The sequence below is a fragment of the Corylus avellana genome, chromosome ca5 (assembly GCF_901000735.1).
Source record: "Corylus avellana chromosome ca5, CavTom2PMs-1.0".
NCBI classification, from domain to species: Eukaryota; Viridiplantae; Streptophyta; class Magnoliopsida; order Fagales; family Betulaceae; genus Corylus; species Corylus avellana.
Window position 1 is genome coordinate 7,507,478 of NC_081545.1, and position 13,558 is coordinate 7,521,035.

At 37.1% G+C, this 13,558-nt stretch overlaps 1 protein-coding gene and 1 non-coding gene across 2 annotated transcripts; both read left to right on the forward strand.

The window, feature by feature from the left end:
• The first annotated feature begins 6,214 nt into the window (after positions 1-6,214).
• On the forward strand, positions 6,215-6,296 carry TRNAS-UGA (transfer RNA serine (anticodon UGA)). The gene has a single exon. It is a non-coding gene; the product is annotated as a tRNA-Ser (tRNA).
• A 5,770-nt stretch (positions 6,297-12,066) lies between these two features.
• On the forward strand, positions 12,067-13,319 carry LOC132180765 (uncharacterized). Its single transcript, XM_059593705.1, has 2 exons — positions 12,067-12,706; positions 12,814-13,319. The coding sequence occupies exons 1-2, from the start codon at positions 12,188-12,190 to the stop codon at positions 13,048-13,050; spliced, it is 756 nt and encodes a 251-aa protein (XP_059449688.1). The 5' UTR covers positions 12,067-12,187; the 3' UTR covers positions 13,051-13,319.
• Positions 13,320-13,558: the final 239 nt, after the last annotated feature.

A 13,558-nucleotide genomic window follows, 5' to 3' on the forward strand; every position in this document is an offset into this window, starting at 1 on the left:
GCCTTCTTCTCTGACGGTTTGACCTAAAACTGCTCACTAAGTAAGAAAGCTTTTTAACGATGAAATTAATATAAACGTCATTGTATGAAAGAATAAATGCTTACCATGTTTACTAAGTTAGTGCTAAAAAGAGATGGAGATTTATATATATAAGTAGATTTGATTTATACATCTAAGCTTTTATAAATTTGTAAAACTTCATTTTTATTAATTTTTTAGTGTTGTATATATGATTTGTTATAAATACGAAATTGGTGAACTTAATTTTTATAAATTCATAAATAGAAAATATTATATAACTTAATCAACTCAAATATAATATTATATAACTTACTTTTTCATAATAATATTGATGTGATTGTTTCAACTAATCTTTAGTTTTTTTTATTTATTTTTTAACAACTATATCAATATAATGATGTGATTGTTGCGAGATAAAATATAATTTTTAACATTAAAATTACTCTTTCATAATATGTGAACTATTACTAACTTGTAAAAAATTATATCGTAAAACCTATAATACCAAATATTTTCCTCATAGTTAAAAGGACAGTGATATATATATATATATATATATATATATATATATATATATATATAACTCAGCCATTTTAAGGTAAATTTGTGACCAGGTCAAGGTCTTCGGATTTATCTTCTTAGCCAGAGAAAAAACAAAGGGAGGTCCATTTTTTTCTTTTCCAATGGCCCCCGATGGCTTTGCTTTCCACCAGGATTTGAAATGTGGGTTGTCCTTTGCCTCTCTTTTGAGAAAGATATAAGAACGGTCCAATCAGGTATTGCAAAGGAGCCGTTGGTGTTACGTTGATTGTATTTCCTTGTTGAGTGTGGGTTAAGTTGGTTCATTAAGTCGCAACTGATGAAGATTTTCCAACTTAATCAAAATCCCTAGAACTAGAAAGATTGATGGATTTTACTTTTAAGGCCTCCAGCCTCCTTACAGCTGTCTAAATCCTGAAAGATATAAGCTATAAAATCAAAATAAAGTTGAAAGTTGATTCAACTCTGTTAAATATATTGGATAATATATTAGAAGCAGAAGAAAGAGAGAGAGAGAGAGCGGAAGCATATAATGGACTACATTTTATTGAGTCTTATAATAATAATGAATACAGAGGCCTCTATTTATAGAGAGGCAAGTAACTTAATAGATTAAGGAAAGGTAAACCTAGTAGAATAAGAAAAGGTAAACCTAGTAGACTAATAATACCTAAAGAAGTAAATAACAAGTAATATTCTTAACATCCCCCCTCAAACTCAATATGTAAACTTGAGTTTGGATAAACGAAAAGGGAAAGAAAAAGGAATTCGCCGAAAAAGCTGCTTGTGCCAAAACAATTGCCGAAGTAACGCCATAAAAGTTGTTAGAGACCGGTGGATTCTGCCTGAATTTGAGCAATGCATTTAAGCTGGAGCTTGGTTCACTTGGTGGTAAAACCATATACTAGTAATGAAGAAGCTCGCCTGGTCGGCTGAGAAAAGTAGGTTCGGTTAAAAGGGGCTTGTTTGGCCCGTAACCTTTGGACCGTCTCGCCTGAGCTAAAGTCTGTCCCAAAAAAATTCTAACTAGTAGACCACCTTGCCTAGTCAGCTGAGATAAGCAGGGCCGGTTGAAGAGGCTAATCATGCCTGAAACCCTTGGACCGTCTCGCCTTGTCGGCTGAACTAAAGTCTGACCCATCTAACTAGTAGACCGTCTCGCCTGGCCGACTGAGCTAAGTAGGGAGAAAAATAGCCGGTTGAAGAGGCTAATCATGCCTCAAACCCTTGGACTGTTGAAAGGTCTGACCCAAAAAATTCTCATTAGTAATGGATCAATGGCCTAGTAGAGGCTGCAGTGACCGGCGATGGCGGCATTTGACAAGGCATAAGTGGGCCGGTTGAAAGGGCTTCTTTGGCCCGAAAACCCATGGACCTGAGGAAAGATTGGTCTGACCTGAGAGTGCCTACCGCAAGAAGAATGAATCGGATTGAACTGCGCCAAAGAAAAGGCTATGGAACCGAATTGAACAAGCATGAACCAACTTGAACCGCATAAAACAAACGCCTAAATTTGGAGAAGAATCTTGTTTTCTGCCATATAGAGATGCCAAAAGCAAAAATAGACCACAAATTTGAAATCAGGACGAAAAATTGAGTATGAAACACCTGGTCAACTTTTTTTCAGTGGTCAAAGTCAAAGTCAACGGTCAACGAAGGAAAAGTCAACCTTGAAAGGTGATGACGTGGCAGATCCGCTGACATGGACAAAGTGATGATGTGGTAAAGGATGATGTGGCAGTTGCTAATGTGGCACTACTGACGTGGCAGATTTGCTGGCGTGGCACTGGATGACACGACTTAGGGCTGACATGGACTAGGGTTGACGTGGCAATCTGAGGGATTGACACGTCGCTGGCAGGAGAGGGAACACATTTTGCGCGTGAGGTACACGCGCCTCATCGGTAACCGCACTTGGGCGCATGAGGCCCACGCGCAGAGAATTCCTACAGCGCGTGGGGGCGAGTCCAAAGTCTTCTAGCCGCGTGCTCGATGGATTTACGACGGTCGGCAGCCGATCTATTGAATGGTCCGGCAACGAGGTTGATCGAGTGGAAGTGGCGGCTAGTAGGGGAGCTACGGCGACGCGTGGAGGAAGAGGCAGCAGCTATTGGCGACGCGTGTAGGCGCGTCAAAATGTCTTTGGCTGAGATCTCGACAGATCTGGACTCTTCTTGCTCTGATCTGTCGATTGGCAGTACTGTTGTTGTGATCGGAGCTTTGTAGAGGCCCGAAAAGGAACGAACAATTTCTTAGGCGAGTCTTGCCGGTGTGCCGAGGAACCCTTAGGATGCGCGTGGAGACGCGTTTACTAACAGATAGAACCTTCTAGTTGCGCGTGTGAGCGCTCGGAAGCCTGGACGCTTCAAATCTCTTTGGATCTATACTTGGCGGCGTCTGAACTATCATCGGCGGCAGAAGCGTTGAGCTCCTGCAAGGGCTGCGGCGATTTTGACACTATGGACAACAGAAATTTTGAGCGGCTCGTGATGTAGGGCAACAAGACTGAAATTCGTAAAAAAGAAAACACCATAAAAGACAATTATTGAAGGCCATAGAAAAGTGGCTCTGATACCATGTTAAATATATTGGATAATATATTAGAAGCGAAAGAAAGAGAGAGAGAAGAGAGAGAAAGTGGAAGCATATAATGGACTACATTGTATTGAGTCTTATAATAATAATGAATACAGAGGCCTCTATTTATAGAGAGGCAAGTAACCTAATAGATTAAGAAAAGGTAAACCTAGTAGAATAAGAAAAGATAAACTTAGTAGACTAATAATACCTAAAGAAGTAAATAACAAGTAATATTCTTAACAAACTCAATATTGTAATAGGAACCAGTCTTAATCAGCATTCAACTCAATATATATATTCTCGAAGAACTTGGTAAAGTGAGATCCCATTTGAATAATTTATATACTAGAACAACTGCAGGGGCGAAATTAGAACTTTTAATTTGAGGGTGCGAAGTTTACAAAAAAAAAAAATTCAAGGGGGCAAAATTCAAATTTTGAAGATTTATTTTATAACAAATACATATATATATTTTAAAAATTTATTTTTTCGGCGACCACCTTATGCCTTGGGCCCCCCCAAAGCATAAGGTGGTTTCGCCCCTGAGAACACGGTGAAGGTTAGGCAATGTCTGACCGTGTGAATACTTTTCGCCACAGCTTATACAACATTCACGTTTGGCTAGCCAAATTGACTAATTTAGCTACCATTGTAGTGAAAACTCATAAAAGAGAATACTACATCCTGCTTTTAATTTGGAGAAACTTTATGTTGAGTTATGTAATACTCAACAATTTTTTTTTTTTTTGTGGTTCTCCATTCTCTCCTCTCAAATGGATTTGAAGTGGTTTTGTTAAAATAATAATAATAATTTTCTAGTTAAAATAGAATAAATAAATTTTCTAGCTAAAATTTGACTAAATTTTAAAGATTGGAACCACAGTGCTAAGGTTGAAACTAACTTTAATCTAAGAGCATCTCCATTAAATGCTCCACAACCCCCAAATTCTGTAAATTTAACTAATATGAGATAAACATCACATCTAAGTGTTCATCTTCTACATATCCAAAATACATATTTTGCTATAGTAATAATTTACCTTGGGATTAACACAGTAAACTTCTCAATTTGAAAACTACTTTATTTTATCTTCTGATTTTTTTCTCATTCTCCCACTTTTGAACATTACCATTGAATTTGTTATATGGGTCTTATACATGGATCCCACATATCCAATGATAATTTTAAAAAGTTAAAAGATGGTAGAAGAATGAGATGATGATGTATAGCACTTCTCTTTTTAATTTTTAGCTGGCATGTAATTCTAGAAGATTAAGCACTTTTTGGTCATTTCTTGCTTTAAAAAAAAACCAATTTCTTAGAGTAAGCTGAATGCTTGTGAAGGTCATCCAAGATTGTCCACTGTACCTTTTTAAATGGTCCAAGGAATAACCAGCTAGACTTCCATCCCCTCTAGTACTTCTTAGAACATATAAAAAAGATTATGTGGAATTTTGTAAAGTGGCCTCTGTTTTGTTCTGCTCGTTTTTGTTTGGTAAACTGGGTAATTTTTATGATCGAATTTGATGCAATTTACAATGCATGGGTTGGCATATTTCTAAGCTTGTTAATGCATCGAATCTTTCTGGGACTCTTGGATCCAGCAACTCCAAAGCGCAGCAATTAATTTGTATCCACTTGGTGAGGGAGTATGTGGGTGGCGGAATAGGCAATGGTCAAGGTCTTTAAACTTTAATTCTTGTCCTCATCATCATCTCCTTCCAAGAAGGAACATATTATTATGACTCCGTGGCCTCTTCCAATAATCTTATTTTCCACCCCAACGACTTAAAAGAGTTAATGGTCTTTTTTTTTCTAATTTTTTTTTTTCTAATGGTCTCTTCCATTAGAAAAAGATGGTCTTTGAAGACTAAAAGATGGCCTCTTCCAAAATTTGCATGCCAACCGTAATTGCTAGACCCACATGAGATGTACATCTACCTACACTCTACATTCGAGTGAATGGATAAACATGACGTTTTTAAATCTGCGATTTTATTTTATTTTTTTTCTTTTTGCTGGCTTTAGGAATACGTTTATTTAAATGATAGTTTGAGAAGAGTACTTGAAGTTTTCCAATAAATATATAGTTTTAATTGAAATGACAAATTGGCAAGTAAACGTCAAGGTAGTCTCCCTCTTTAATTCTATCTTTTTCTAAGAAGAAATATAACAAATGATTCCACAGCCATCTTAATTTTTTGAAAAACGACCTTCGCGTCCTTCTTCTTTGACCTGGTGGCGGAGCCACATGTTGGCCTGTAGCCTGTAGGGGGTGTGGTCCCTACAAACTGTTTAAATTTTTTTTATTTTTTTGGGTATAAAAAATTTAATTTCTAATGAAAGTTTTGAGCAAATTGATTTATGCCCCTACACTTTTTCTTTTACTTTAAATTTTTGTGAGAGGCTCTCAAAAATTTAAATTTTCTACACTTTTTTTTTTTTTTTTTTTTTGAACAGGGGTAAGGATGAAGTCGTGTCAATGTTCTTTTAGATTAAAAAAAAAAAAGAAAAAAAAAGAGATAGTATATATAGTATAACTAGATTTGATTTATACATATAAGCTTTTATAAATTTGTAAAACTTCATTTTTATTAATTTTATAGTGTTGTATATATGACTTGTTATAAATACGAGGTTGGTGAACTTAATTTTTATAAATTCATAAATAGAAAATGTTGTATAACTTAATTAACTCAAATGATAATTGACTACTAATTAGTACGGATCGTTTACAGATAAATTTTTAAGATCCCTTTTTAAGATGATATTTACTTTATATAAGAAAAAAAAAAAAAAATTAATCAAGCAATTCCTACAGAAGCTATAGCTTGTTTCAAAGAAAAAATAACCAAACTTAACATATAATCAATCTCAGAGACAAACTAAAGATTTGCTCGTGTTTAAACAAAATCAAATAAGCCAATCTTAAAAATTTTTATACTTATGTCAATTCAACTTAATTACAGCACTAATTACTAATTAGTGATATTTAACGTAAGTTGCTCTAAAATTCTGAAAAGGAAATATCATGCAGTAAATAATTATTTAGGAGAACTGAAGTTCAACAGTGTCGATATGTCCGAGTGGTTAAGGAGACAGACTTGAAATCTGTTGGGCTTCGCCCGCGCAGGTTCGAACCCTGCTGTCGACGTTTTGTTTCAAATTTCGTAGCTCTTTGTTGTAGAGCACTAACTTGTTTGCCCAACTCTTTTTTTTCGTTCTTCTTTTTATTCTCTCTTTCAAAACAATAATATTAAGAAATACTTCAAAAAACAAAATATCATTTAAAAAGCATAAACAAACAAACAAACAGAGCTATTAAATCTTTTTTATAAAAATTTTATGTAATTGGCATCATAGAGTGTAAGTACAGTTTACCTTTCCAATAGCATAGTCACAATTGTTCTCTAATGTGAGATTGTTTGCTGAAGGATTTGGAAGAATGAGATTTACAATAAGGAAGTGCCCTTTTCTTCTTTGAATTATAACCAAAAGCAAAACCTCCTTCAGGGCCTTAGGTCGAGCACTGGTGCTGCACTTTGGGCCTCAAACACCTTAACAAATTTAGATCTTCTTGGCTGGAAGAAGAAATATTAGAAGCCCATAACAAAATATGAGATATACAATAAGGAAGTGGCCTTTTCTTCTTTGAATTCTAACCAAAAGCAAAACCTCCTTCAGGGCCTTAGGTCGAGTACTGGTGCTGCACTTTGGGCCTCAATCACCTTTATAAACTTAGAGCTTCTTGGCTAGAAGAAGAAATATTAGAAGCCCATAACAAAATATATATATATATATAGCCCATGCTTGGCTAAGACTGCCACTAGACTAGAGGTTTTTTCCTTGGTATGCTTGAAATGAAACTCTTCCAATTGAGCTTCTTAATTAGCTGGTATAATGAGTATAGCTTTTCACTTTTTAATCCATTTTTAATCACAAAAAACATTTATTATCTCATTATCTCAAACCTCAGCCTGACACCCGTGGTGCCAGCCTGGTGCCTATGAGCGAAGTTTTCTTGCGGATCATTAAGTATTTAAGTTTGTTTAGTAGGAAAAAAATATCTATAAACATATATTAGTTTGATAGATTGAATTTGAAAAAGGTCATTCAATCCAACTTAGTTATAAGGAATACCCTCCGAATTCTACGGATTCTAATAATTACCGTCAACTCAGGCCCAACCATGGTTCTCCACACTTGTAGCATTAGTTAACTATATCTTATCTTTTGTAATCTTTGCTTGTAAATCTCTATCAAATGGTGTGTAGATATAAACATACCTCTCACATGTTAATGTGAGAAGGATTTTGATGCAAGAGAAACAGAGTTACAACACAATCCGCTTGACGATGTGCTCGAGGAACTGCACGAACTAGCGCTCGTGCGCTGGGGTTGTAGTAGAACTATTTTGGCAAGCAACATGAGAGTAATGGTATAAAAAAGACTAGACTTCTCTTAAGTGTGATGTGTCTTTTAAAATCAGCATTAAATTTGAGATGATCATTATTGAATTTTGATATATTGGTGATTTTAAAAGGCACATCGCATTGGGGAGAACTCAAAAAGGACTTTAATTCCCCTTATATCATTACTCAGCAACATGATTCGATTTCGTTACCAAATTTAGATGCATTCAAGCATTAAAACCCTTTCATATATGTTATATTTTTCCTTTCTTTAGTTATATTAAACTTTAGGATATTTTTCTTTCCTTTATTAGGAGGTTGAGTGTAGTTATAAGTTAAAGAGTTTTTTTTTTTTTTTTTGTAAAAATCATTGAGAATTCATCATTAATGAGAAAATCCAGAGTTTCAAAAACTCTAAATTACAAGAGCTGCACGCTCTAGAGCAAGTATATTAGAAATACATGAGGGTGTCTCCTCCATCCATATATTATCAATACACTTTCTAACTGCTTCTCTAGCTAAACCGTGTGCAGCTTTATTAGAATTTCTCTTCACATGTCTGACTTGAGCCGTTCGAAAATGTCGTAGAAGCATTCTAGCATCAGCTATTAGGTGTCCGTAAGGACTTAAATCCTCAGTCATAGCCTGAAGCGCATTAACCACGATCAGAGAATCCCCTTCCAAAATTACATCTTAAACACCTATGTCACGTCCAAGCTCTGCTGCATAAACTGCTCCCATGGCTTCCCCTATAACTAGTTTTTGTTTGGTCTGAATTGTCAAGCTCCTTGCTGCGATGACCTCTCCATATGAATCCCTTATAATCACCCCAACACCCAGCCGATTATTCCTCTCATCCATACCGACATCCCAATTAATTTTGTAGAAACCAAGTGGCGAACACCTCCAGACTTCCAACTCCACACCTGCTTCACTTAAAACTTCATTTGACCGGTCCTGATTTTGGTTCGCTTCCAGGAAAATCTCGTGGGTCTCCTTTGCTTCATAGGCCAACCGGTTTGGGTGTGTAAAAATACCTCCATGCAAGACATTATTTCTCCTTTTCCAAATGCTTCGGGCGATAGTTGCAATTAAACCCATCTCTTCAGAGCTACATCTTTCTGAAAGCATCACCAATACCTCTCTAAAATCTGTACCCACAACTCCCATTTTCTGGATTTTTCTGTCACACACCCCCCATACATCCCGTGCAGCTGGACACTCCCACAACACGTGAACTATAGTTTCGGTTTCTTGACTGCACAGAAAACACCCCACCTGCAGGTCCATTCCCCTCCGCTGAAGATTATCTCTGGTTGGTAGCAGATTGCTACACGCCCTCCAGAGGAAAACTTTCGTGGAATTTGGGATTGGAAGGCCCCAAATCAACTTCCAGAAAAAATCCCAGCCGTTCCCTTCTGAACTCGCACCTCTCTCACCTTGAATTCTTTCTTGCTCCAAAAAATAGGCGCTTCTGACGGTAAATATTCCCGATGGCGTTGCTCTCCAGACCATTTTATCTGGACGGTCAAATCTATTGAGAGGGATATTGCATATAACTTCTGCCTCTTCTCTCTCAAAAATTGATTGTATCAAAGGAACATTCCAGCCCCTTGAATGTGGGTCTATTAGGGTTGCTACTTTTTCATTACTTTCTAAAGATGAGCATGGAGACTGAACTGTAAAGGAGATTTGCTTAGGAATCCATTTGGACCCCCAGATTTTGACACTTTGCCCGTTCCCTATCCGCCAAATCATCCCTTCCCTCAACAGAGCAGTAGCAGCCAATTAACTTCTCCACGCAAAGGACGGCCTGCTACCAATTTTTGCTTCCAATAGAGAGCTTCGGCTAAAGTATTTGGCCTTTAAAATGCTCCCCACCAGGCTATCGGGATTTTGTATAATCCTCCACCCTTGCTTGGCTAGAAGGGCCATATTAAAGCAACTTAAGTCTCTAAATCCCATACCTCCTTTAGCTTTTGATCTCCCCATTTTCTCCCAGCTCATCCAGTGTATCTTCTTCACATTATCCTTGTGCCCCCACCAAAACTTCTGCATGATTCCATTCAGCTCACTGCATAGTGTTTTGGGCAGCAAAAAGATACTCATACTGTAAGCAGGTATCGCTTGTATCACTGCTTTAATCAGAATCTCCTTCCCTGCTTGTGAGAGGAATTTTGCTTTCCAATCATTGACACGTCTATAAGTTAAAGAGTTTTGTATGAAGAAAATGATCAAAATCTACTGTGATCTAAGAAAATTGCAGACTACGGGAGTGAACCTTGGAAAGGCCCACCTTAACTAATTCCAGTTGGGCTGCTATTGGAGTGAGCCCTAGAAAGGCCCACCGAATTCAACCTCACCTATCAGGCTACCACTGAGACCCAAGCCCATATAGAAAAAGGCTTGGAATTGTCCAGGATAGCCTCCAGGCCGAACTAGATACAGGAAATAATTATGTCGTGTCATTCAACGGTTAAGGCACATGCAATTCAAACTCCAGTCCAGCAGATAAAAGAGTTCTATCCCAATTCTATCACTAAGCAAACCTGATCCTATAAGATACTAATCAACTTTTGAAAAGCAGTTATAGAAGATCCACCGAAATCAAAATCAAACCAAAAAATAAAGATGTGATATTCTATGAGAGTTTGAGTCCGATTGTGATTGCGTTTCAGAGCTTAAATGTATTTTTAGTACTAAAAAAGTAGTATCAATTTTTTACTTCAATTTTTTTTTTTTTTTTTTGACCTTTTTTACTATAAAAATAGTCAGAACGTACTTTTGGCCAAAAAAATTTAAAAATGAAATGTTTACCAAAAATGTTTTTTGACGTAAAAATTCTATTTTTCAAACACAATTCCAAACATACTCTTAACGAGAGCCCTCCTATGACACTCGATCCAGCCCAGCTATAAAAGTATGAGAACTATACCATATAAGAGCATCTATAATGAGCTCTCTAAATAAAAGTTAAATTTAAAGAAAAAAATTCACTTTTAAATTTGAAGAGCCACTTTTAAAATGAACCAAATATCAAATCCACTATACTTTCCTCTACTTTAGTTAAATATTATTATTTTCTTATTTTTTTTTAATTATTTTTCTGTTCTTGATAAATAAGAGAGGGAATGAAAATAAATATATAAAATTTTAAAACTAAATAATTTTCACCTTTCGGCACTTGATATTTATAGAGCTTTGTTAATCAAAATTCAATTTAAAATAGAGTAGACAGCTTGTTAAATGATTCTTTTTATAAAATTTTTTAGTCTCTATATTCTATTACTTACATTCTAATTATTGCTTTCTGATTACTATTTATCACTATTATTATTTTTAACTTAAGCATCGAGAGTGGAACGGTGTACTAATGATCCTATTTTATTTTTTGCAGGGATTATGATTAAAGGGCTACTGGAGTGACAACTGTCTAACAAGATTTATAAAGTTCAATCAGTGTGATGAAATAAATCCCCTCAATTTTACTGATCAATCAGTGTGATGAAATAAATCCCCTCAATTTTACTGATCTTTGGGTGTCTTCCATCAATTCTTAATGCTGGGTCATAAATCAACTTTTAAGTTATCTTTTCTCCTATTTACATTCAATGCTGGCTCAATTAACAAGGGGACGTGTATTGCACCAACACTGCGAGCGCGTGGGCCGAAAACACAAGGAGAAAATAATTGAAATCTCGTGGGGGCCCTTTGTACACGTCGTATACCCCAAATCAGTTGCAGCCCATGTGGCCAAATCTCCCTGAAGCAAATCAAGCCACGTAAGCGAATCAGATCTCGGCGCTATCTTCTGTGCCACGTAGATGACACGCCCACATCGAACCAGAAAAATATCCTGCACGAACCAAGGGAAGCAAAACCAAACGAACGGTATATATGTAGACCACAGAAGCTTCTTGTTCCCTCACGATCCGACACCTGGCAGTTTAGGACACCACATCCTAGGAATGGTTAATGATGGAGTTCTCAACCAGAACCCCTAGGTCTGGAGCTTTCTTTTTCAGCTCCAAATGTCACTTATACCCTTCAACCACACCATTGCATATATACATAATTTTTTTTCCTCTCTCTTTTAATTTATCTGTTTTAATTAATATTTATCACTTTTAAAATATAATAAAAATGATGAATATTGATTTGACTCACTCACTGTTAATAAATTCAAAATAGGATTCTTTCTGCTTTAAATGTAACGGAGATGCTTTATTTCATATTTATAATTTTTTTTTATTTCAGTTCATTTAACAGAATATATGCCATTAAATTTAGAAAATTTAATTTAAATAAATCTTCTATATATGACCCCCAAAAAAAAAAAAAAGTGAATATGGTAAAAGAGAGCTGTAAAAAAGAGCTGAAGGGATAAGTTTGGGCTTAAAAAAGACAAAACACGAAGACAACAGCACAAGAAAAGCCGAGGGAGGTAAATTCGTGATTTGAAGCAAATATAGGGTTGTACTTGTACCTATAAGGACTGCAACTTGCTCCTCTTCTTTTTTCTTCCCCTCCTTCGATCTCACCCATACATCCATGTATCGCAGAAGAGAGAGAAACTAGAGAGAGAAAATTCCCTTAGAGTAAAAGAGAAAAAGAGAGAGAGAGAGAGAGAAATATGAAGAAGTGCGAGCTGTGCAAGCTCCAGGCCCGGGCCTATTGCGAGTCGGACCAGGCGAGCCTGTGCTGGGACTGCGATGCCAAGGTCCACGGAGCCAATTTCCTTGTGGCTCGCCACTCCCGGACCCTTCTCTGCCACGCGTGCCAGTCCCAAACTCCCTGGAAGGCTGCCGGCGCCAAGCTCGGCCATACGGTCTCCGTCTGCGAGCGCTGCGTCGGAAACAAAGAAGAAGTGAGAGAGAGCCAAGGAGGCAATGATGATGACGAATACGACGACGATGAAGATGATGATGATCATGATGTAGATGATGTGGTCGACGACGACGACGATGATGATGGTGGTGGTGAGGAGGAAGAGGAAGAGGAGGAGGAGGAGGAGGGGGATAATCAGGTGGTGCCGTGGTCTACGACGACGCCTCCGCCATCGGCGAGTTGCTCGAGCAGCGAAGAGGAACCGGTTAGAGTCTCTTCGTTGAAGCGAATGCGTCAGAATGGCTCAGATCTTCGAAGCCCTCAGGTCAGTTACTGCCTTTTGTTTTAATTTTTTTTTTTTTTAAAAAAAAAAAAATCGAAATGAGAGGTCAGATTTATTTTATTTTCCTTTATTGTTTTGGTTCAATATAGAAGGACGATCTCGGCCGTTCATCGGGCGGTGCGGCTTTGACGGCTCAGGCGGATGACTGGGAGGCGACTTCGACTGACTCATCGAGGCCTTGGAAGAACCAGAGGACCGAACCGGACCGGCCGGTTCAACTTTATGACGGTTCGGCATCTTCTTCGGCGACCATTATGTCGTTCAAAAGATATAATCGGCGAGATCTCCGTGAACCGAGAGAGGGATCTAAATCTAAAAGCCCTTGATTTGTTTCCCTCGGATTCTCTTAGCCGTACGATTTGAGGTAGCTTGTGGTAGATATTTTCATAATTTGACCCCCTCCTTCTAACAAAAGTATTAGCTGTTCCCCGTTACTTAATTTGTACTACTAATTTAGAGGATGGAGATTATGGTTCTCTCTTATTTTCCTTGTTTAAGGGTGGTATCCGAGTTTAGCAAAGAATTTTTATGTCTTGAAAAAGTACCTTGTATTGGCATTCATATGGATTCTCTATTAGATTTCACATTTCCTCTATTTAATGGAGATCTATATGTCAAATTTCATGGGCATTGTTTAGCGGAAATTTTCAAGAATTTAGTCCACGTGATTTTTTATTTTACGATTAATTTATAATGTTGAAGATTAAAATAGATAGAAATGGGTTCTCTTTTGGTGTGGGTTGGCGTAATTTTGAATAGGGTGAGAAGGGGAGTTAGCCACACAGAGAAAGAACACGAGGATATACCATAAATGGGTGAACATAAATGGGCACA

Coding starts and splice junctions, on each gene's coding strand:
- LOC132180765 (XM_059593705.1), top strand. CDS start 12,188: ATGAAGAAGTGCGAGCTGTGCAAGCTCCAGGCCCGGGCCTATTGCGAG. Junction 12,707..12,813: donor CAGATCTTCGAAGCCCTCAG/GTCAGTTACTGC, acceptor GGTTCAATATAG/AAGGACGATCTCGGCCGTTC.